The sequence below is a fragment of the Rousettus aegyptiacus genome, unplaced genomic scaffold (assembly GCF_014176215.1).
Source record: "Rousettus aegyptiacus isolate mRouAeg1 unplaced genomic scaffold, mRouAeg1.p scaffold_m13_p_2, whole genome shotgun sequence".
NCBI lineage: Eukaryota > Metazoa > Chordata > Mammalia > Chiroptera > Pteropodidae > Rousettus > Rousettus aegyptiacus.
In genome coordinates, this window is record NW_023416295.1 from 94143842 (window position 1) to 94166083 (window position 22242).

Consider the following 22242-nt stretch of genomic DNA (forward strand, 5'->3'; position numbering starts at 1 on the left):
TTAAGGAAGAATTGAGAAAGATTATGTCATGACTGGAAGAGGAATTTTAGAAGTAGGCCTATTTCCAATACTAAGAAAGACCACTCCCCCAACTACCTGTGTGTCAAAGAATATAACCCTGGCGTTATTTTTACCTCAACTCTTGGAGCAGTAGTTCTTAACTGGAGCTGATTTTGCCTCCAAGCAACATTTGACAATGTCTGGAGAAAATTTTTGGTTGTCACACTGAGAGGTTGTCATACTGGCATCTAGAGTGTCAAGGCCTAGGGATGCTACTAAATATCTTACAGAAGTGCTGAGCTTGAGAAACTGCCTTAGTGACTTGTGTCCTGTTGATTGTAGGTAGTGATTTTCTGAATTCTGTGTATCAAAATCTCTGGTTATGAGGCCCAGATATTTTATATCTGTTGAAAGTTTCATAGGTGACTTGATGCTTTGTATGTGACAGGCAGATTTAGAGGGTAAATGAAGACCTACATTTTAATCATTTTAACAGAATCAGTAAGACGTAGATTGCTTTGAGTTGTTTTAAAGGTGTCAAATAGTGTACCGAGTCTCAATAATTTGCAAACTAGCACTAATTTATATTTCACTGTATTATTTTAAATTTTGAAATGCTTAATTTTTTAGCACCTGTTGGATTATTTTTATAATGGGGTGTAATATTAAATCATTAAATTGTGCTTTTAAATTTTAGGCTAAAATCTCCCAGAACTTTGAACTACTACTTTAACATAAAAGTTCTCCTTACATAGAGGCCCTAAGAAGAGGTGGTAAAATCTTGTTTTAACTATTCCCCATACTTCCAGCCATGGGCTTTGCCCAGAAAGGAAAAAATAAAAAATCTGGTTACCTAGGATAATGTATGACTTTGAGCTGTTTCAGCCATAATAGACCAGATTTTTACATTTCCAAAGCCCTTTTTATCCAGGTGTCATAGAACCTTTGATGAAAAAATATGGTTTTCTTTTCATCAAAAGACCTGAGTGGTGTAGGCTGGTTATTTCTTTACAGTAGAGAAACAGAGACATAGAATAGTAAACTAATTATCCCAGTATGACCTGGCAAGAACTCCACTCCAGGTCCAATATTCTAATCACTGAAACATTTTTTTTCTGTGAATAAACTCATGCTTTTTCTGTGTAATGCTGTATAAAATTAGTTTTAAGAATTGCTTGAGTTAGAGAATAATTTCGGGAGAAGCATACCTTTTACATTTCTGATTCTAGACTTCAAAACAAATTGGGCATTAATTTTTTTTTTCTTAAAGAAAAGGTAATTTCTATTACTACTTCATTAAGGAAGAAAGGAAGCAAGTTAAAAGATATTAGCTTTATGTATGCTGATACATATAAATATCCTGATTTGGGTCTCTAAGAAGAAACAGTCCAAGGTCAAATACTGGAAGACAGGAAAGTGTTTTGGCCTAGTAGCAAGAGATTCTGACAGTGCCTGTAGGTTCTAAGTCTTAGTTCCATCACTTATATCTTGACCTCAGTTTCCTAACAATGTAATAAATAATACCAAATATTTAATTTTTACAAATGTATTCTAAAGGCATATGGACTAGTAAATACTTACCAACTGTGTACTAGTTAAACTTTAGGGACACTCACAAATCCTTAGATTGTTTGGGAAGCATTTATTGTACTATAGTGGCCATTTTCTCAATGATTAATATTACAGTTTGAGTTTTAAGTAATTCTTAGAGCTTTAAGTTCACCCAGGATATACATTTCTCCCCAGACAGCAATTAAAACCATGTGTTTACAAAGATAATTAATAATGTTTCAGTATAATTTTTTTTCCATTTAGACTTGGTATTTTTCAAAACTGTGTCAAATGGGCCACATTTGAGAAATAAGGATACTTTTCACAGTACATTAAAGTGATTTATACAAATCTCATAGTAAATCCAGTTTAAAAATGAATACCCTAACTTTCTTATCAATATATATATATATTAAAGACTGGCTAAAACTATTTTAACTGTTATAAATTCTTTTTTTCTAATTGTATATTCTATAATAATGTGGATTAAGAATCTCATTACTAAGTAATTTACCCTTAATGGCTATTTGCTCTTAAAAAACAATGATGGTGTTTAATATAATTTGGGCCATAGTAGATTTTGTTTTCATGACTCCCAATATAGTTTTGTAGGCAGAGAATATGTTAGTGAACTAAGGCAGTGGTTCTTATATCACATGCATCCAAATCGCCTGGGTAGCTTAACAAAATTGAGAGATTGCTGGGCAGTTTTCAGTTCAGTAGGTCTTGGGAGGGACCCAATCATTTGCATTTGTAAAAGTTCCCAAGTGATGCTTGCTGCTGCTGCCGCTGCTGCCGCTGCTGCTGCTGCTGCTGCTGCTGCTGCTGCTGCTGCGGAGACCCATTGAACTAGGGGACCAGTTGATCTAGGAGACCCACTGAACTACAGTGATCAAGAAGATTGCTGAAATTACTTAAACTTGTGAAAAAATCGTGCTTCCATTTGTGTGTGTGTGTGTACCTTTTAAAAATTATTTTAATATGATAGCTTTGTTCTTAAAGAGTGTATTTTTCACCAAAATTATACAGTACTTAAGCTTTGATTTTGGTAAAGGGTATTAATAGTTAAAAATATTGTAAAGTTGAATAGAACACTGAAATTAAACCATGTAAATAGCAGACATACATTTTAATTTCTGAATTATAATAGTCTGATTACTAGTTAATCAAACAAGCAGGTACTTAATTTTTTTTTAGAAGCAGTGTACCAATGAACATTTTTGTTAGGGCCTGGGTTCCTGCCTTTGTTAAAATGGAAAAGAGCTTTTCCAAATGAACTAAAATGATAGCTTATCATTTTAACTTTACCACTTCTCCCAGTATCTTTCAGGCAGATTTTTCAAGTCCTAGCTTGGTAATGTTTCTAACTTTTTTCAAAAATCAGAACTTGACTCTAAATATTACATATCCAGTAGTGCTTAATTGCCTGGAAACTACAGCACCGTTACTGTCTTCTATGTAATAGTCAAGTAGAGTTATTGGCAGCTATCTGCTCTCCTAGGTGACAGGATATAGCAAGAGAAAATGAATGCAGAAAATTAAAGAGAAGGATAATGAAATGCAGATGAAAAGGCAGCACACTATAATCACGTCTTTCTAATGAAATCCATGGAGCACATTTATTTTCTCATTGTTTCAGCCAGAAGTATGTTGCTATCACTGTATTTGGTAAAGAGAAATAATGATGGTTTATTTTGTAAATGATGAAAGGAGAAGGACTGCATCCTACTGCTTAGTCAGCAGAGCCACAGCCAGACAGAGAACCTTTTTTTCTTTGCCTAAGAATAACCCCTCTTAGATTAGATGTTGCCTAGGTTTGGCCTAGGCAACATCTAATCTAAGATGTTGGAAACTGAGTAGAATTCCTATTCTGTAAGAAGTTTATGTTCTCTAACCTCTGCGAATGTTTATTATTGATGGAAAGAATATACATATTTCACTGTGTTTTGTTTTTATTTTTTAGGAGAAGACTGATGTGGAAGGAACCTTATTTGTTTACACAAGGTACCAGTATTACTTTTATACAGAAACTGATGGTCATTCTTCTTCAATTGTAGTTTTATTTCAAAGAGAAGTAAAATAACTGAATCTTTTAAGTTTTTAGTTGACGTAAGGAAGGGAATACTAGATAATATCACCTGGGATAGTGTGAGACATACTAATTTAAACTTCAGTATATAACTTAAACTTCAATATAGATGAACTTAAATCTTTGTATTCTTTTTAAAATAGTATTAAATATTCTTTACTTCAAATGAATGGTACAAAGTTCTTGAATATAAGGCATTGGCAAAGAGCTGGAAGTAACCTATGAAGAATATTAGGTTATTTAATCAACAATCAAGGGTTTTATTGGTGTCTCCCCACCACACCCCTGTCCTTGACTCTTTAAAGACTCATGATTCAGGATTAAAGATGTCTTTGAGTCTTCCAATTGTCTAGTTAATAAGAGTGTGTTTCAGGATAGATTTAGTAAATGCTTTAAATTAATTATTAATAAATATAATAAGCTTATGTTATTAGTAATTTATTTTAGATATTGTTAATATCACACATGTATACAGACATAGTATTAAGACATATTATCTTTATAGATGAACTTTTTATTCAATATAATGTCCTAGCTAAAGTCCATCACCATAAGTGGGGGTACAAAGATAAAATACAACAGCTTACTACAAGCCCTTCCAGGGCTAATACACGAGTATATTTTTTCACATGTACACTCACAGTTAAAGATGAACCACAATGTAGGTAGGCTATCTTAAGTGCCAGTTGATAGGTTATAAGCAATGAATGGGCTGCTGAGATGTGGAAGGCTTTATAGAGTTGGTGAGTAGGCCTCAAGAACAAGGTAGAACTTGCATAGAGAGGGAAAGGTCAGTCTCAGTAGCAAGAATGGCATGAGCAGAGGCGTGGAATCTATTGTGATGAAGACAGTAATATGAGTCTGGTACAGACAGTTTGTATTGTCTTATATTAGTTAAAAGTTGACAGTGAGGATAAAGAGATTTTGTTGGCTTGGAATATCAGATTAAGGATTTTGAAATTTATTTTCTAGCAGTATGGAGTCACTGGAGGTTTACAAACTGGAGTAATACAATTACGACAAAATGTGTGGAGAAAGTCAATGTGTCAGCATTATGAGGATGCATTGGTTCTGGAAGACATTGGAGTTAGGGAAGGACATTGAGAAGATGATTGCAGTGGAGTAGATAGAAGTTGAAATGGAAAGGATTTACTGAAAGACTGCATATATAGAGGGAACGGTGAAATTTTCAAAATAACATGAAGATTTTGAAATGGAAGACTGAGAGAATGACGCAGTCATTGGCAAAATGGAAAAATAAGAGGTCACGAATCTGGTTTGAGGATAAATTTTAATTTTATTTTGAAATAATGGTTTTGGAGTGATAGCAGGGCATTCGAATAGAGATGTCCAGCTACTCACAACAGGGTCAGGGCTAGAGATACAGAGTTTGGAGTCATCTGCATTAATTTGGTCATTGAAACCATGAGAGAAAACATGTTCTCTGAAGGAGAAAGTGTAAAGAGGAAGGCTAATGGTTGGTTTTGGGGCCAGCAAGGATTCAGAGAAGAATCAGACATAAAAATAAAAACAGAGCTAGAACAGTACAAAGAGGCCAGTTGCAGGCACAGTGCAAAAACAGTTTGGAGAGAGCACAGGTCTGTGTGTAGGTGGGAGCAGCAGTGGGGGTGGGAAGAAAAGAAAGGATGGACAAGGCCCTTGGAGTAGCTAAGGAGAAGGTCAGTTTATTTGGTTTCAGAAAAGTGGTGGGAGTGCCCAAGAGTCACTGGCTATTTCAGTTTACATTATGTTCCAAAACATTTCGGAAGCATCTGAACACACCACCAAGTGAATTTATTCAGTAGGGTATAGACTACTTTTGAGAATTCTGAAGTGTGAAAAGAAAACCAAATGATTAAACTCTAGTGTGGGACAAGCGCACTATGCGTTTTCATTTATTTCTCGCAAATATTCTTTTGAGAAGTAAAGAAAAGATATGTTAATATGCATTAATGACTAATTTGAGGGATTTTTAGTAGGGCTAATTTTTTTTCCAGTGCAGAATTGTAAAACAGACTATATGAGTATTCTCTCTTTTGTACCCAAACCAAATGTAGGCTTGTATTTTCAAGTACTTAATTTGAGTTCATAATGGAGCTGTCAGTTAAACAAATCATTAAATGGAGAAACAGATTCTTCCCTATTCTTAATCTCTTCCTCAGACCTAAGTCCTCAAGAATAGGAGCCCTTCTTCCCTGCTCCCGTCTTTCCTTAGGGAGGCCAACTTCCGCCCCTCTGCCAGATTCTGGTATGTTGAGGTCTTTCCTCTGTAGAGAATGACAGAGAGCTCATAAAGATCAGAAGGGAGTTTTTAGGTAAAGGTAATGGAGCTGTCAGTGATATCCCGAGCCTATTTCATAAGATGGTATAGTAGCCACACTATTAGGCTAGATCCTGTTGTGATAATGAAATATTTGAAGAGTCCAATTCTGATTCCATATAAAAACACCTAATCCTATTTTAAAAATTATTTTCTTTATTTCCTCCCATGTTCATAGAGACACCCACTAGTGATTTCTGAACTTGATACCTCCAAAGGACCCTCTGTCCGAGATTTTTAGAAGTCAGTTTTCATTCTTCCTCAGAATTTAAGTCAAAATGGTTAACATGATTATTTCTGGTTTTGATTATATGCCTACCACCACTTTATCTCTTTGTAAAACAAATTAGGCAAGGATTGCCTTCCATCATTTTTTAAATTGGAGGGCTCAAAAGGAAATTCTATAAGTGGTAATTGTAGCTGTATTTTGCTTCTTTATCAGCATCAAATGGTTAGAGGTGAAATAAAACTAAGATAAAAATACCTTTTCTTCCTATTGCTCGTAACATTTCTGTGGGTTTGTTACCCTGGTGCCCTAGTTTAGAGTTAGTAAATGAATTCTGCTTCTTTTACTTTCAGTGTGTAAGCATGTGGTGTTTCATTTGTCACCAGAAGTTGCATTGTTGAATTGCTATATGGCTGTCACCCAAGGGTAGACAAATGCTCATGTAGTTGTTAGAATTTATGCTCTGTATAATTTTGGTTCTTTTTGTCTGACAGCGAGTAGCACTGAAGGTTTATTGAATGAAATGGAAAATAGTCACTAAATACCACATTTGTATGGAGAAAAACTTTATAGTAGTTTATCTATGAAGCTGTTTGCTTTATATTAAAGGAAACAAAATACCTGCTGTTTGCATTAAATTGTATAACTTGTAATCATACTGTATTTCTTCACAAGGTCATTGACCAGAGTTGCATCATTTCTCTAAAACATTGTGCATCTTTCAACTTCAGACCAACACCAAGATTTTTTATGAAAAATTTCTTTATGTACTTGTGATGTACACTTGATATTAACTATCAAAATTCTTTAAAGGTATCTGTTAGTTCTTTTTAAAATAATAATTACCATCTCTGCCTTAAAGGAATTTACAACCTAGGTAGGGAAACAAGACACACACACACACACACACAATTAAGTAAGTAGGACTTGATTTTACCAAAGAATCAGTAATGGCAATCATGCTGCACATGTTACATAAATTAATAACATTAGTGCTGTTAGCCATTAGTGAAGAATCATTACTTTATATGTGTATAATCTGCTTGCACAAAGTTGTACATACATACAAAAAAGGTTAAAGACACATAGGAATGTAGTTATTATACTAAAAGTGTACCATACTAAACAACTTGTCTTTTGATATCCTCCCTACCCTTGTGATTCTTAGGTCTGCGTCTCCAAAACATGGGTTCACCATTATGAATAGGCTGAGCATGGAAAATAGGACAGAACCCATTACTAAAGACCTGGATTTCCAGCTCCAGGACCCTTTCCTTCTCTACAGAAATGCCAGATGTGAGTCTTTCTTAATGCATTGGATAGTTTTATTTCTGCATTTTGGCCAAGTATTTAAAAGTGTACATGTGTTTGTGTTTAGTATCAGTGAGCCTAGGGGTCAGCATTGGTTAGCCAGGGAAATGCATGCTGCATTCAGGGAATAGCTTCTTCTTTGGGAAAGTTTATATGAAAACAATGTGAATATGGGGATGCAAATATTGAAGCTCTTGTCTACTGCCGTGAGACAACTTTATAGTGAGAACCCATCCCAGCTTCTAAGCCTGGGCAGGGCTGGGTGAGGGGTTCTGGTCAGAAGTCTGCAGAGGGAGACGTAGGTGGTGCTGCAGACCATAGAAGTAATGATTCAGCTGGTGGCACTTTTTTCGTGTGTGTCATCATTTCTGACTGAGCCTTCTGATAATATGTTTGAGGGAGACGGCCTTTATTCTAGAAGTGCTATCTTTTGATTATATATAGTAAATGAAAAATAAAAGTCCAAAGAGTTTTGGTCCTAAGAATTTCGTAACACTTTGTAAAGTTGAAGTTATATTAGGTAACTAAATGGTCCTTGTGAGATTCAAAGTGAGGTAGCAATCACCTATCCAATGTTCTGTCTCCATTTTACTCTCGTATCTTATCTGACCGCTTATGTTGGACTGTAGGCAGCCCAGAGAAAAGTCGATAAAAAATATACAAACTGCAGGGGTATCTCCATATACAGAAAATGAGAGCATACTAATAAATATATAAGATAACTTTCAAAAAGACCTTGCAGTTAAATGTTTTTATAACTTTTCCCCCTACTCTTTGAGCTCAATATATCAGAATTTGCCTACCGTATATTATTCAGCATAATCTTAATAATGAATATAATCGAGTAATATTTAATTTTTAACCCCAATGAATTGTTTCAAAGTAAATATAACATCATTTTAATGCTATATTTACTTATATTCACATATAATTAAGTTATGATAGGTGATCATCCTATTCAGAAAATATGTTTAAATTTTTATGAGAAATAAATTAAAGCTGTTAAAACTAATGTGACTTACTAATAGTAGGTTCTTTAATATAGAGTAATATTTTGTTTTCTATTCCTGTTTCTTTGATGGAAGGTATAGTTTAATTGTAGCTTGTAGTTTGAATTGTTTGTATGCTTATAGTCATGTTAGGTTTTATTTTCTTTTTTGAGATCATTAGATTCTATTTCAAAATAGTTTATAATTCAATTCCTAATAAAATAAGCATATACATAAATATAAAATAAATGAATATTCGTGACTTATAATAATCATTTTGGTAGCTTTTATTTGGGATAAATACTTGGTCTGGTATAGATAATATTTTAAGTTCCTATTACAATATTATATATTATATCATGTTCTATACCAAAAATATAAAAATGCAAACTTTATTTGATAGGAAATACTATTTGGATCTAATAAACTTATATTATGCTTCATCTCAGTTCTAGGCCAATGCTGCCTACTATGGTAGTCTAGCTGCATTAAGCTATTGAGCACTTGAAGTGTGGCTACTCAGAATTGAGCTGTACAATGAGTGTAAAATACACACTGATTTTTAAAGACTTAATACAGAAAAAAGAATGTAAAAAATTTCAGTAATTTTCTATTGATTTACCTGTTGAAATAATATTTTAAATATATTGAGTTAAATAAAATATATTAAAATTAATTTCACCTGCTTCTCTTGACTTTTTGATTTAAAATTACATATGTGGCTCACATTTGTGGTTCACCTGATATTTCTGTTGAATAGCACTGTTCTAGTCATTTTCATTTATTGTACCATATTTCATAATCACAACTTCATAGGGTAAATATTTTCATGCCATTTTGCAGATGAGAAAACTGAGGCTTAGTGAGGTGACAGACTTGACAGAATCCTACAAATTCTGATTTCAATTTCATTGTCTTTTTACAAGTACTGTTCTCTCCACTATTAACATGAATGCAAATTGAAGGCAGCCTTTGGGATGCATATTAAAATGTTTCTAATGAATTTCTGTAAGAAAGAAATGAAATCGGTTGTATAACAAAGAGTAGAAAAGAATAGATATCTTTATTTTATGGTTTGTTTTGTTCCCCCTCTCCCCCTCCCCCCCCCCCCCCCCCCCCCCCCCCCGCCCCTTAATATCTGGTACTGATTGCCTTTGCTGCTATAGTCATTGGTTCTGGTTTAGTTCATTTGTAAAAAGCCTTTTCAATGTCTGACATGAAAGATTCAGAAAAGGCGTTTACCTCAGTTGCTTTCAGATTCTCAAATAAATCCCAATGTTTTTAAATAATTTAAATACTTTATAATAATTACAGATGGTTTACATGTTCTCTGATGACTATAGATTCATTCATCATCCTTTAGACAGTGAACACAGCTTACTGAGGACTATTTTTTAAGACTCTACCCTCAAGATCTGTATACTGAAGAATCTCTTGGTATTTCACTTTGGCTTATATATGACATTTCAAGTAGACAGAGGGTGACTTTTCTCATGGAGTTTTTTAGATTCACTAGGTAAAAAAAAAAATTAGTCCTAAAGAGATAGCTATCCCACTCTTGAACTGAATGAATTTAGAAGAGCAAAATAAAGAAGTAAATACCTCAAACTTTCTTCATTTAATCAAAAGATATTTAATAAATAACTTTGAATTTTGACTGAACGAAAGATATGGTTTTGTTATAGTAAAGGACTTATAGTTTGTAAACTTGGTCGTAATAGGATTTGACCTATATAAGCTTTAAAAGTAGATAAGATAGCTTTTAAAAGTTAGGACAAAAAATTCATTTATTCAACAATTTACTGAGCATTTACTGTCGGCCAGGTACTATATCAAGGCTTTACATGGGTTATTTAATCCTTATAACTTTTTCTTGGAAATACTGTTATTCTTGTTTTATAAATGAGGAAACTGAGGTTAAAGGGATTAAGTACTTTACTGCGGTCCATGATGATTTTGAGATAGAAACAGCATTTGAAATGAGAAAGAGTAACTTCAAAAGTCCAGGCTCAAGCAGTGAAAGTACTAACACATGAGTGATGTGTTTGAGCAAGGTTTACTTTTTAAGAAATACTTAATCTTTTTGGTGTAAACGCCAAAGTTAAAAAAGCTAATTCCTTTTTTTAAAAAAGTTGATCTATTTATTATATTGCAATTATTAGAGAGGACACTACCGAAAACTAATGTAACAAAAAGCTGAATTTGACTTTTTTTTAATATATCATTCTCCTTTACTAATCATTTACTGTGTTTTCCATTTCACAACTAAATAAGATTTTGGTATATGGAGATACATTTAAGAAATACATTTTTCCAAATATATCATAATATTTAAGATAAGTTATAGACAGCAATGACGGGTAGATTTCAGAGCTAGGCTGACAGGCTGAATATATCATTGTCTGTGGTTACAGAATTAGAAGGAAAACCTTTTGAACTGCTTGATTTCATCAAAGACAAGCTTGGGGCTTAGAGCAAATCAGGAAAGGCAAAATCAAGGTATTTAGGATTAAAGCTGTTTTAGAAAGCTCCTCAGTTTTAAAGTGAATTTAATATATTGGATAGTTTTATATTCAAAAAGAAAAGCAATTTGAACACTTTATTGATATTTGTAGGAACTGAGAAAAACTACTAAAATAACGGGAAACGGTACATATGTACACTGAATGAAAATGATTGTTATAGACAGTTCTCATCTTTCAGTATGTGATGTCTTGGAAGTTCCCTTTTAAAATGATGGCAGATTGAACACTTCCTAAAACTATGGAAATGACAGTAAAGGGGAAAAAAAGACATAAACCCACAAGGTTGGTAGATGCACTTCATGAAAAAGATGGAGTAGACAAGAAAGAAGAAGATATGCTATGTAGCTTTATTGTTCACAGTTATTAACTTTGCCTTCCTGCAGAGATTATTATCGCTGCTCTGTTAATGTCAGACTTGACTATATGATTTGGTTTCCCCCACCCCCACTGACTCCTCCAGGAGGATATTGTATGGTCACCATTTTGAATTCAAATATGGCTGTATGAATTGTTTTGACCAGTGAAATGTGTCACTTCTGAGCAGATACTTTAAGAACTAGCTCATGATTCTTCATATCTCTTTTTTCTTCTGCTTTGATGACTAGCGGTATTCTAGGTAGAGGCTGCTGTGTCAGCCTGGGTCCTGGAACGAAAATAACATGGCACAGAGGTAAAGGTAACCCATGATGAACATGTACAGTGTATGAGAAATAAACCTTTTCATTGTAACCCATTGAGATTGTGGGGTCGTTTGTTACTGCAGCATAACTTAGGCCATTATGAATGATACACAAGCCATCCAGGAAAAAAAGAGTCCAAACACAGAATGGAGGTAAAGGAATTCTGAGAATAATGGTAAAGAAGAGTCCCATAATGACCCCTATGCAATTAAACTATAGATTAGTCAATCTAAATCAATCAGGACGGGTGACCAGGAAAAAAACTTAAAATTGACAGTTTGACTCTATTGAGACATTTATAGTTCCTTTTAAAGAGAGTTTGGTGATGATATAGGAACATTAAAAACCGAGAAGGAGAAAAAAGAACAATAACAAAATGAGGCAATTCTTAATTCCTGGGAAAACAAAATATTGTATAAGAAAGGAAATAAAATAGCATACCATATAGCTCTGCAGATCATAATAATTAAATTATAAAAACGGAATATGAAATTGTATTATACTGGAATGGTAGGGCAAAGTATGTATGTGTGTGTGAGTGTATGTGTATTGTCAGAGAACTAAATCCTCTTCAATTGATTTAAAAAAGTCAAGTAGTCCCATAATGACCCTATACATCCTGTATAGAAAAAGAGATTTAAATACCAGAAGAAAATCTGAATGAGAAATAGAGAGCAGAAGTAACTGTCATAGATGTAATTAAGGTTGTTTTTGGGGAGCAGTAATTAGGAATGTAATGACTAGAGAAGAATTCTGTCTGTATTTGACTTTTTAAAAATTACATACATTAATCATTTTGATAAAGGTAAAAAATAAAGAAATATAATTGGATATCAATACATTTATAAAAGCAATATTTTAGTTGATGGTTAGGTTTCTAAGTCACTTCATAAGAGCCTTCTTAGCCCATTGTGCACCTCCCTAAAAATAGCCCATCAAGGTTATAATGATATACCTATGAATATAGCGCTAGCATTTATAGCATTATTCTATAGAAATATTTATTCAAGAGTAAAACTTCTGTAGATCTCAAGAGTATAACATCCTTAGAAGCAGGGCAGAGTACTTCTAGTGCCCATTTATAGTAACAGATCATTTGTAAAATTAGATATTTCTATAAATTTTATTTCAGCAAATGGCAATAATAAATTTTGAAGACTTCACAGCCAATTGCTAAGTCTCAGTTCTGATAGTGGTTCTGCAACTCTCCTTTTCATCCCCCCATCCATCCTAGTTCAGGCTTTTATAACCTGTTACTTGAGATATTTCATAACTACTCATAACAAAAAGAGATTAAGCTTCTGGCACCAGGCAAAATAGAGTAAGTTCACTACAACATATCTCTCCCACTGATTACAACAAAAAGTTCTGGATGGATTACAAACACACAAACAACTAATTGAGGATTCTGAAAATTAGCAATAACAAGCATATTGGAGAGGGAAGTTAGAACTTGAAGAACAACTAGTATGGTGGTTAGTTTCCTGTTTTTATTAGTTACTTCTTCATCTCTGGGCTTTGACTCAAGAGTGGGCCAAGTCACAGAATTGTTCTTGCAAGAACAACAAAAGCCAAGAGAAGCCCCTCTTTCTAGTCTGGGCACTAGAGAAATGGACTCCTGCGAGCTATAAAGTACGAAGAGAATCCTCCCTTTCTCCTTTTTTCCTCCTAACCCTCAAGCCAGTTGTAATGCAAAGCTGAACTACCACTGTATCGGTGATGGTAGTGAGAGAAACACCTGAAGATCCCAGGAAACAACCTGTCTCTGCCAGAGAAACTGGAAATAAGGGACCCTGTGGTCTGAAGAGTGGGGGAAATTCAGTTATATATTTTATATATTTTCATCTTTCTTTTGCTTCACCCTGTGGGCAGCTCAAGCTATGCAGACTGCCAGACAGTGTGCGAAGCTAATACTCTGAAAGAAACCCTGACTCTCTTGCAAAAGAACTGGGGAAAGGGCCCAGAGAGCTGGAGAGTTGGGAGACTCTAAAGGAGAGAGCTGGGTAAGGAGATCCCCTCATTCTGCATATGAACTGACACAAGTCTTTATTGTACCCATGAGCTTCACATACATGTAGCAGAACTAAGGAAATATAGCAAAGGTTTTGAGAACTAACCTACAATATAAACTACCATCAGAGTTCCAGGCTAACACCTGAATGGTCTATGTAGGGCAGACACAAGCAGAAAATGGAACTGATGTGGGGACCATCACACACAAAAGGCAGGACAGAACTTCCTGTCTAAATCTAAATCACCTTCTCAAATAAACAAAAAATCAACATTCTCTGGAGAGTTTTAAGAGGATGCAGAGTCTCACAACACAATTAGAATGTCCAAGATACAATCCAAAATTACTTACACAACCAGAAAAATCTGACCAAATATCCAAGGAAAAAAAATTAACACATGGCCACCCTGAGATGATCTAGATGTTGTAATTATTAGACAATGGCTTTAAGGCAGCTTTGATTACTATGCTCCATCAGGTAAAACTGAATACTCTTGAAATGTGTGGAAAGATGGGAATCAATAGAAAAATAGATTTTTTTTAAAAAAAGGACCAAATGGAAATTTTGGAATTGAATAATACAGTATTTAGTAGATGGCCTTACTAGCAGAAGAGAGATGACAGAGGAAAGAAAAGTTAATGAACTCAAATATAGATCAGTAGAAATTATTCAATCCGAAGAATATAAAAGAAAGAGATTAACAAATAAGCAAAGAAACAAAATAATCAGGGCCTCAGAAACCAATGGAACAATATCCAGAGGTCTGAATTTGTGCCATTAGAATTCCATGAAAGGAGAAAAAGACTGATGTAGAAACAATATTTGAAGAAATATGGCCGAAAATTCCAAATTTGATGAGACACAAATATATGGGTTTGGGAAACTCATTGAACTCCAAACAATAAACCCAAAGAAAACCATGCCCATAAAATGTAATCAAACTGCTGAAAAACATTTTTTAAAAACCTTGAAAGCAACCAGAGAGAGATGATACATTACATATAGAGGAACAAATGTTTTGAATTTATTCAAATTCAGATTTCTCTCAGAAAACATGGAGTCTGTGAAACAGTGGAGCAACATTTTAAAGTGCTGAAATGAAAACTGTTAACTTAGAACTTTATCTCCAGTGAAAATGTCCTTCACGAATGAAGGTGAAATGAAGATACTTTCAGATAAAGGAAAATTGAAAGAGTTCTTTGTCGTAAGACCTGCTCTAAGATAAAGTCTAAAAGAAGTTCTTCACACTGAAGGGAAATGTTAAAGGGAAAATTGAAACTGCAGAATAAAGGAAGAACAACAGAAATAGTAAATATATGAGTAAATAGACTAGACTAATTTTTTTCTCACATTCTTTAAAATGCATATGACTGTTGTATTTTAATGTGATAGTAATAACATTATTAATGTACGTAAGTGGAATCATGTGACAACTACAACATAAATGGATGGATATAGGGAACTATATAGTTGTAAAGCTTTTATATTTTATTTAAAATTGTAAAATAGAAACTAGTAGACTGAAAAGTTAGGTATGTGTATGTGATTCCTACAGCAACCACTAAAAAAAGGTATAACCAATAGATAAATTAAAATAGAATACTAAAAAAAGTTCAAGTAATCCAAAAGAAGGCAAGAAAGGAGGTGAAAGCAGAGCAAAAATGAGGGGAGGCAAACAGAAAACAAGAGATAAAAATGGTAGATGTAAACCTAACCATCTCAGTAGTTATTAAATGTAATTGGTCTAAACATACCAATTAAAGACAGAGGTGAGATAAAAAATCATGACCCATCTATATTGCTTTTTACAAGAAACCCACTTTAAATATAATGATATAAATAGGTTGAAAGTAAAAAGATTGGTGAAAGACATACTATGCAAATAACTCATTAAAAGAAAGCCAGAGTGGCTATATGAATTTCAGACAAAGTAGACATCAGAACAACAACAAAAAATTACCAGAGATAAAGAAGGACATTACATAATGATAAAAAGGTCAATTCACCCCAAATACATAACAATCATTAATGTATGTATACTTAACAACAGATCTTTAAAATATGTGAAGCAAAAAGTGATAGAATTGAAGAGAAAAATAAAAAAGATCAGCAATTTTATTTGGAAACTTCAGTACTCCACTTTCTATAATTGATGAACAAATGGACAGCAACGATATAGAAGACCTGAACAACACTATCAACTAACTTGACGTAATTGGCATCTATATAGCATGCCATCCAACAACAGCAGAATGCATATTCTTCACAAGTACACATGGAACCTTAAGATAAGGTTTTTGATGGGTCATAAAGCAAACCTTAAAAATGGTAAAGAAATTGAAATTATGCAAAGTATGTTCTCTGGCTACAAAGGAATTGGTCTAGAAATCAGTCACTGAAAGGTATCCGGAACATCCCCCAATTATTTAGAAATTAAACAACACACTTCTAAATAACTCATGTGTTAAAGAGGGAGGAAAATTAGAAAACATTTGAGTTGAATAAAAATGAAAATACAACATCTCAGATGAAACGGAAAATGGCTTAGAGGGAAGTTTATAGAATCAAATACTTATATGAAAAAAGAAAAAAGGTCTCAGACGAATAATTCAAGCTTGCACCTTAAGAAATTAGAATGATAAGCGCAAAATAAAGGAAGGAAGCAAGTTGAAGGAAGGAAATAATGAGCAGAAACCAATGAACTAGAAAACAGAAAAACAATAGGGAAAATCAGTTAAACCAAAAGCTGGTTGCTTGAAAACAGTCAATAAAACTGATAAGCCCCTGGCCAGACTGATCAAGGAAAAAAAGAAGAAACAAATTAGCAGTATCAGGAATGAAAGAGGGGGGTCTCTACAGACATTAAAATAAGGGAAGCAATATGAACTACTCCATGCCCATAAATTTAACAACTTAGATGAAATGAACTAATACCTTGAAAAACACAAATCAACAAAATGTATTCAAGAAGTAAATACCCTGAATAGTAGCCTATATATTTGAAAAATTGAATTTGTAGTTAAAAACCTTTGAACAAAGAAAAGTCCAGGCCCAGATAGTTTCGCTGGTAAATTCTACCAAACATTCAAGGAAGAAGTAATACCAGTTCTACACAATCTTGTCTAGAAAATAGAAGAGGAAGGAATACTTCCCCCACTCATTTTGTGACAGCAACATTATCCTGATACCAAAACAAGACAAAGACATAATTAAAAATATATATATATAGGTCACTATCCCTCATCAAAATAGATATTTTTAAAATCCTCAACAAAATACTAGCAAAAGAATGTTCATGGTAGCATTATTCACAATAGCCAAAAGGTAGAAACAATCCAAATGTTCATTGATGGATGGATGCATGGATAAACAAAATATTATGTATATATATTGGAATATTATTTAACCTTAAAAAGGAATGAAGTTCTGACACATGCTTCCACAAGGATGAAGCTTTAAGACATTATGCTAAGTGAAATAAGCCAGACACAAAAGAACAAATATTGTATGGTTCCACTTAATTGTGGTACCTAGACTAGTTGAACTCATGGAGACAAAGAAGGCTGGTATTACTAGGGGCAGGGGGAAGGAGGGAATGGGGAATTAGTGTTTAATGGTACAGATTTTTAGTTGGGGTAATGAAAAAGTTCTGATAGGTGTGCAACATTTTGAATTTACTTAATGCCACTGAACTATTATCTCAAAAACGCTTAAAATGGTAAATTTCATGCTATTATATTTTATCACAATAAAAAAAAAGACTAGCAAATTGAACCCAAGAATACATAAAAAGGATGCTATATCATAGCATTATAATTTGCATCTGGTTTATCCCCACTATACAAAATCACTGCTAAATTTATCTTCCTAAAACACAAGTTTTGACAAAAAGAAATCTAACTATGGGCAGTGAACACACAGTGCAATATATGTATGCCTTACTGTTGAATTATACACCCAAAACTTACTTGATTTCATTAACCAGTGTCACCACAATAAAATAAATAAAAATAATAAAAAGTAAAAAAATAATAAAACAATAAAACACAAGTGGATCGTCATTTTCCTGCTCAAAATTGTACATGCCTATTAAGTAAATTTTTTCACGTAACGTTTAAAGGTTACAACAGTTTGGTCCCAGTTTATATGTCTGGCCAAGTCTACCATTACTTTTGTACACTTGCCTTCTGTTCTAACCAAAGAAAACTATGCTTTCCTAGCATACTCTTTAATATTTCCATGCTTTTAAACATGGTTCTTCTTTTTTCTCCTTGAATTCTCTTTCTCATCTTGACCAATCTCTAACAGATAAAGTCTCCTCATATTTCAAAACCCAACTGAAACTTGACCTCTCCCTAATGTTTTTTGTAATCTATCTAGCTTTGGTTTCTGGATGTAATATATACCTCCCTTATGTTTATTTTCATAAGCATTTACTGAGTACTTGCTTATTGATATTGATTCTACGCCAGGTTTTGGGAGTTTAGTCAATGAATAAGACACATCCCTTTCCTCTTAGAGTTTACTATCACAAAAGGCATGTATAATCATATATGTTCAAAATAATATGCTAAATGCTGAGCTAGAAATATACAATGGTCACTTACTAGTACTTATATTTTTCTTTATCTATATTTGTCCTTGTTTCTCTATTAAGAGTGCAGACTCCTTCAGGGCAAGGAATCTTTCTACTCCCCTTCAGGATTCAATTCCTTACATTAAGCTTGTACAATTAAATATTTGCAATGAGTACTGACTTGTTTTCATTAGATTTCTTTGTTCAAGGCAGCCAATAAAGTTTAACCAAAATTTTTAGGACTATTTCTTCAGCTTTTCCTTTTGGGTCATTAGCCAACAGTCAGTAAAACCTGGGTAGAAATTTACAATACTAAATAATGTCAGCACCTTACATGTGAACTCCGCTCCTCCAGGGTGATTTTATATAGGCAGTAGTAATATGTACCTAAAAGTTCCTAGAAATAATTTCAAGTTGTGTGGATATCATACATCCTCGTCTTGAGAAATTTAATAGTTATAGGAAGGGAAGTATAACGTGGGAAAAGTTAATTTCTTCTGTGTGAATGTTCTTTATAAAACTTTGAGTTCTAAAAAACATTTTATAGAATTTTTCTTTCAAATTGTTTTACTTTTGAGATTCTCTGATTCAATACTTAAGAAGTCTATTCGCAACTCCAACATCAGTATTTTAATCATGATGCATGAAAACAGGTCATGTCCCTGTATTCTGATGGCCCTGTTAACCATGGCCATATAATTTAAACATTAAGTCTTATGCTATAGATATCTGGGAATTAAGTAAGAAATCCCTTTTTGCCATTTTTGTAGAAGCAACCAATCTTTAACTGTGTATTAAAAATGGTTGAAAACATGTAGCATTACCAAACACTAGATTTAAATTGAATCTCATGAGCATGTACCATAAAAGAAAAAAAATGGTAAATTGTACCTCATCAAAAGTACAAATTTCACCAAATTTAAAAGTTCTGTCCTTCTAAAGATACCTGTAGGAAAATGAAAAGGCAAGCCACAGACTGGGAAAAAATATTCACACTACAGATATCTGACATAGTACCCAGAATATATAAATAACTCTTAGAGCTCAATAATAGGAAGACAAACAACTCAATTTAAAAATTGGCAAAATATTTAACAGACACTTTACAAAAGAAGATATACAAATAGCTAAGAGAGTGGTGCTCAGCATTAATCATCAGGACTTCCAAATTATTGTGCTTAACAGTACTTTATTCCTTTTTATTGCTATATAGTATATATGCTATACAGAATCAGTATGTTGCAATCTATTAATCCATTCTCTTACTGATGGATATCTGAGTGTTTCTAGTTTTGAACTATTGTGAATAAAGTTGCCGTGAATATTCCGATTCATGTGTTTTGGTGGATGTATGTATGTATTTGTTTTGGGTGTATACCAACCCCTTAAATAATATAGGGCTTTGTTTAGCTTTAGTAGATACAACTGAACAGTTTTTTAAAGTTGAGTGCCTATTTATTCTCTCTCAAATAATGTATAAAAATTCTACTTGCTCCATAGCCTTGTCGACATTTGATATTGTTCTTTTAAGTTGAGCTAGGAGTTCTGAAGTGATATCTCATTGTGGTTTTAATTTGCATTTTGCCATAACTGTGTTAAGCACTTTATCTTATGTTTATTGGAGATTGGGTGGATATGCAAATTAAAACCATAGTGAGAATACCACATAACTTACTGGACTGGCCAAAATTAAAAAGACTGACATTACCAAGCATTAATGAGGATGTCGAGCAACTGAAACTCTCATATATTGCTGATGGGAGCATAATATGGTACAACCACTTTGGAGAATTGTTTGGAAATTTCATATAAACTTAAACATATAATTATCGTAAGATCCAGCCAGTTCCAGTCATAGGTATGTACTTAAGGGAAATGAAAACACATGACTTGTTCATAACAAATTATGCAGGACAATTTTATTTATAATAGTAAAAAAAAATTAGTAAATGGATTAACTAATTTGGCATATCCATATAATGGAATACTACTCAGCAGTAAAAGGAATAAATTACTAATCTATTCAACAACATGGAAGAATCTCAAAAATATTCTGACCAAAAGAAGCCATCATGAAAGAGTCAACACTGTATGATCCCATTTATATGAAACCTAAGAATAGGCAAAACTAATCTATGGTGAAAGAAGTCAGGAGATGGTTGTCACCTGTGGGGTTAGTGGTGGAATTGGTGTAGTTGTTGACTGGAAGAAGGTGCTTAAAATGTTTGATATCTTGTTTTGGGTGGTTAATTACATGAGAGTGTTTTGACAAAACTCATTAAACAGGACACTTTAAGTTCTGTGCATTTTACTGTACATAAATTATTCCTCAATTTAAAAAAGTAGAATAATTGAACCTCTTAAACGAAGACCTTAAGGAAATGAATACTTAAGTATAATGTATTACTTTTCTTTGTTTATCCAGCATTTATTAACCATTGTATCATCTAATCCCTATCACTTCAAATTTTATTAGAATGTTATATCAACTCTTCTCAAATTTGTGTCTTGGCTTTCTCAACCTGGAAATACAACCAACCTTATTCTAAAACACATTTTCAGGACTTTAAACCACCATAACACCAAAGCCTTTCATGTAATGACCTCAGCTGAAAGTTTTAAGTAATTTTAGGTGTGGAATAGTTTAATTTTTATTTTTAGTTTTTGGATCGTTAGGAAGGCTGTGCCCCCTTTCCTCTGGCTTGGGACACCTGCTTTCTCCTGAGTAGAAGGAATTAACTTTCCACTTCCCTCCCAAGGGTCAATTTTTTTTAAAGAGAGCTTTCTAGCAGAGAGAATCCTTAACATCTATTCTGCAATCCTTTTCCTAGAACAGATTTTATAGTAAACAATAAGATTTTAAAATATAATTACAGATCTTTTCTTGATGGCTATTATAGAACACATTATGAGATGTAATTTTAATTTCTTCCAAAGTTCCAGTTAAAATATACCTGTATATAGCCATAATAAATAATAGCAGTAAGAAAGTCAAATTTACAAACAAAAGTAGGTCATAATTTGGAAGCAACATTGCTCACTATACTTATAATGCATTTTGTGAAATGTTTGTTCTGCCATTATGCCACCATTAATCAGTTGATTATTGATTATCTAGGCTATAGAGAAAGCAGTGGCACAAGTAATAAATACATGCCCCTTGTGGGCAGAGACCACATCTTATATCTTATGTTTTCTGTGGTACCAAATAAACACAGAAAGTGAACAGACCTGGATAAGAAATAGACATATAAGATGTATTTAAAGTAATTCCCAAATCATTTATATTAATTTTAGAATCATTTTATGGTATATATGTTTGATATTTTTGTCCAGCTTTGAAGATACTCTGCTTGGGATGACTGAGAAAGAGCCACAAAGTTTCTCAGCTTTCCAAAATTCTTCCCTTATTCTCCACTTGGTGACAAAGATGGAAAATACCAACTCTCAGTTATGCAGTAATGGACGTTGAACTGTGGGATTCACCCATCCCATGGCTAAGGAGGCTAAGGAGTCTGAACTTCCCAAGACCTCTCCTAGACTTCAGGCCACGTGGAGGGATAAAAGTTCTTTTAACTCAACAAATTCTAACACCTGGAGATATCTCTTAATCTTGGACTCAGTTCAGATTATTACAAAAGCTATTTGAAAGGTTAAAAGCGAACTTTGTATAAATATATTACTGAGAAAATGAAAGCCATATTGCCTGCTCACAAATAATTGAGAGTTGATTTTTCCATCCTAAGATGTTTACTGGTATATTGATAGTCTCAAATACTAGTTGTTAACATTCTTTGAGTTTCAAACCCCTTTGAGAATCTGATGAATTTCCTTCATGGCTGCCTGCCTCCCGCAAATGTTTTTTGATTGCCTACTATGTGCCAGGCATTGTTCCATGTCTCTATGCTTTGTACTTGCTGACCTCCAAAAACATCTCTTTACTTATATACACACCATTTTGCA

The 22242-nt window shown here is 33.5% G+C and overlaps 2 protein-coding genes across 18 annotated transcripts in view; one reads left to right on the forward strand and one right to left on the reverse strand.

Moving 5' to 3' along the window:
• CACNA1C (calcium voltage-gated channel subunit alpha1 C) overlaps positions 1–22242 on the reverse strand; it is a 607203-nt gene that overhangs the window by 579157 nt on the left and 5804 nt on the right. The gene's annotated exons all lie outside the window — the stretch shown is intronic.
• Positions 1–22242, forward strand: part of DCP1B (decapping mRNA 1B) — a 56387-nt gene that overhangs the window by 2343 nt on the left and 31802 nt on the right. Inside the window, exons 2-3 of the mRNA XM_016126162.2 lie at positions 3515–3555; positions 7355–7482. Coding sequence (XP_015981648.2) covers positions 3515–3555; positions 7355–7482 — 169 coding nt within the window. The remainder of the gene's footprint in view (positions 1–3514; positions 3556–7354; positions 7483–22242) is intronic.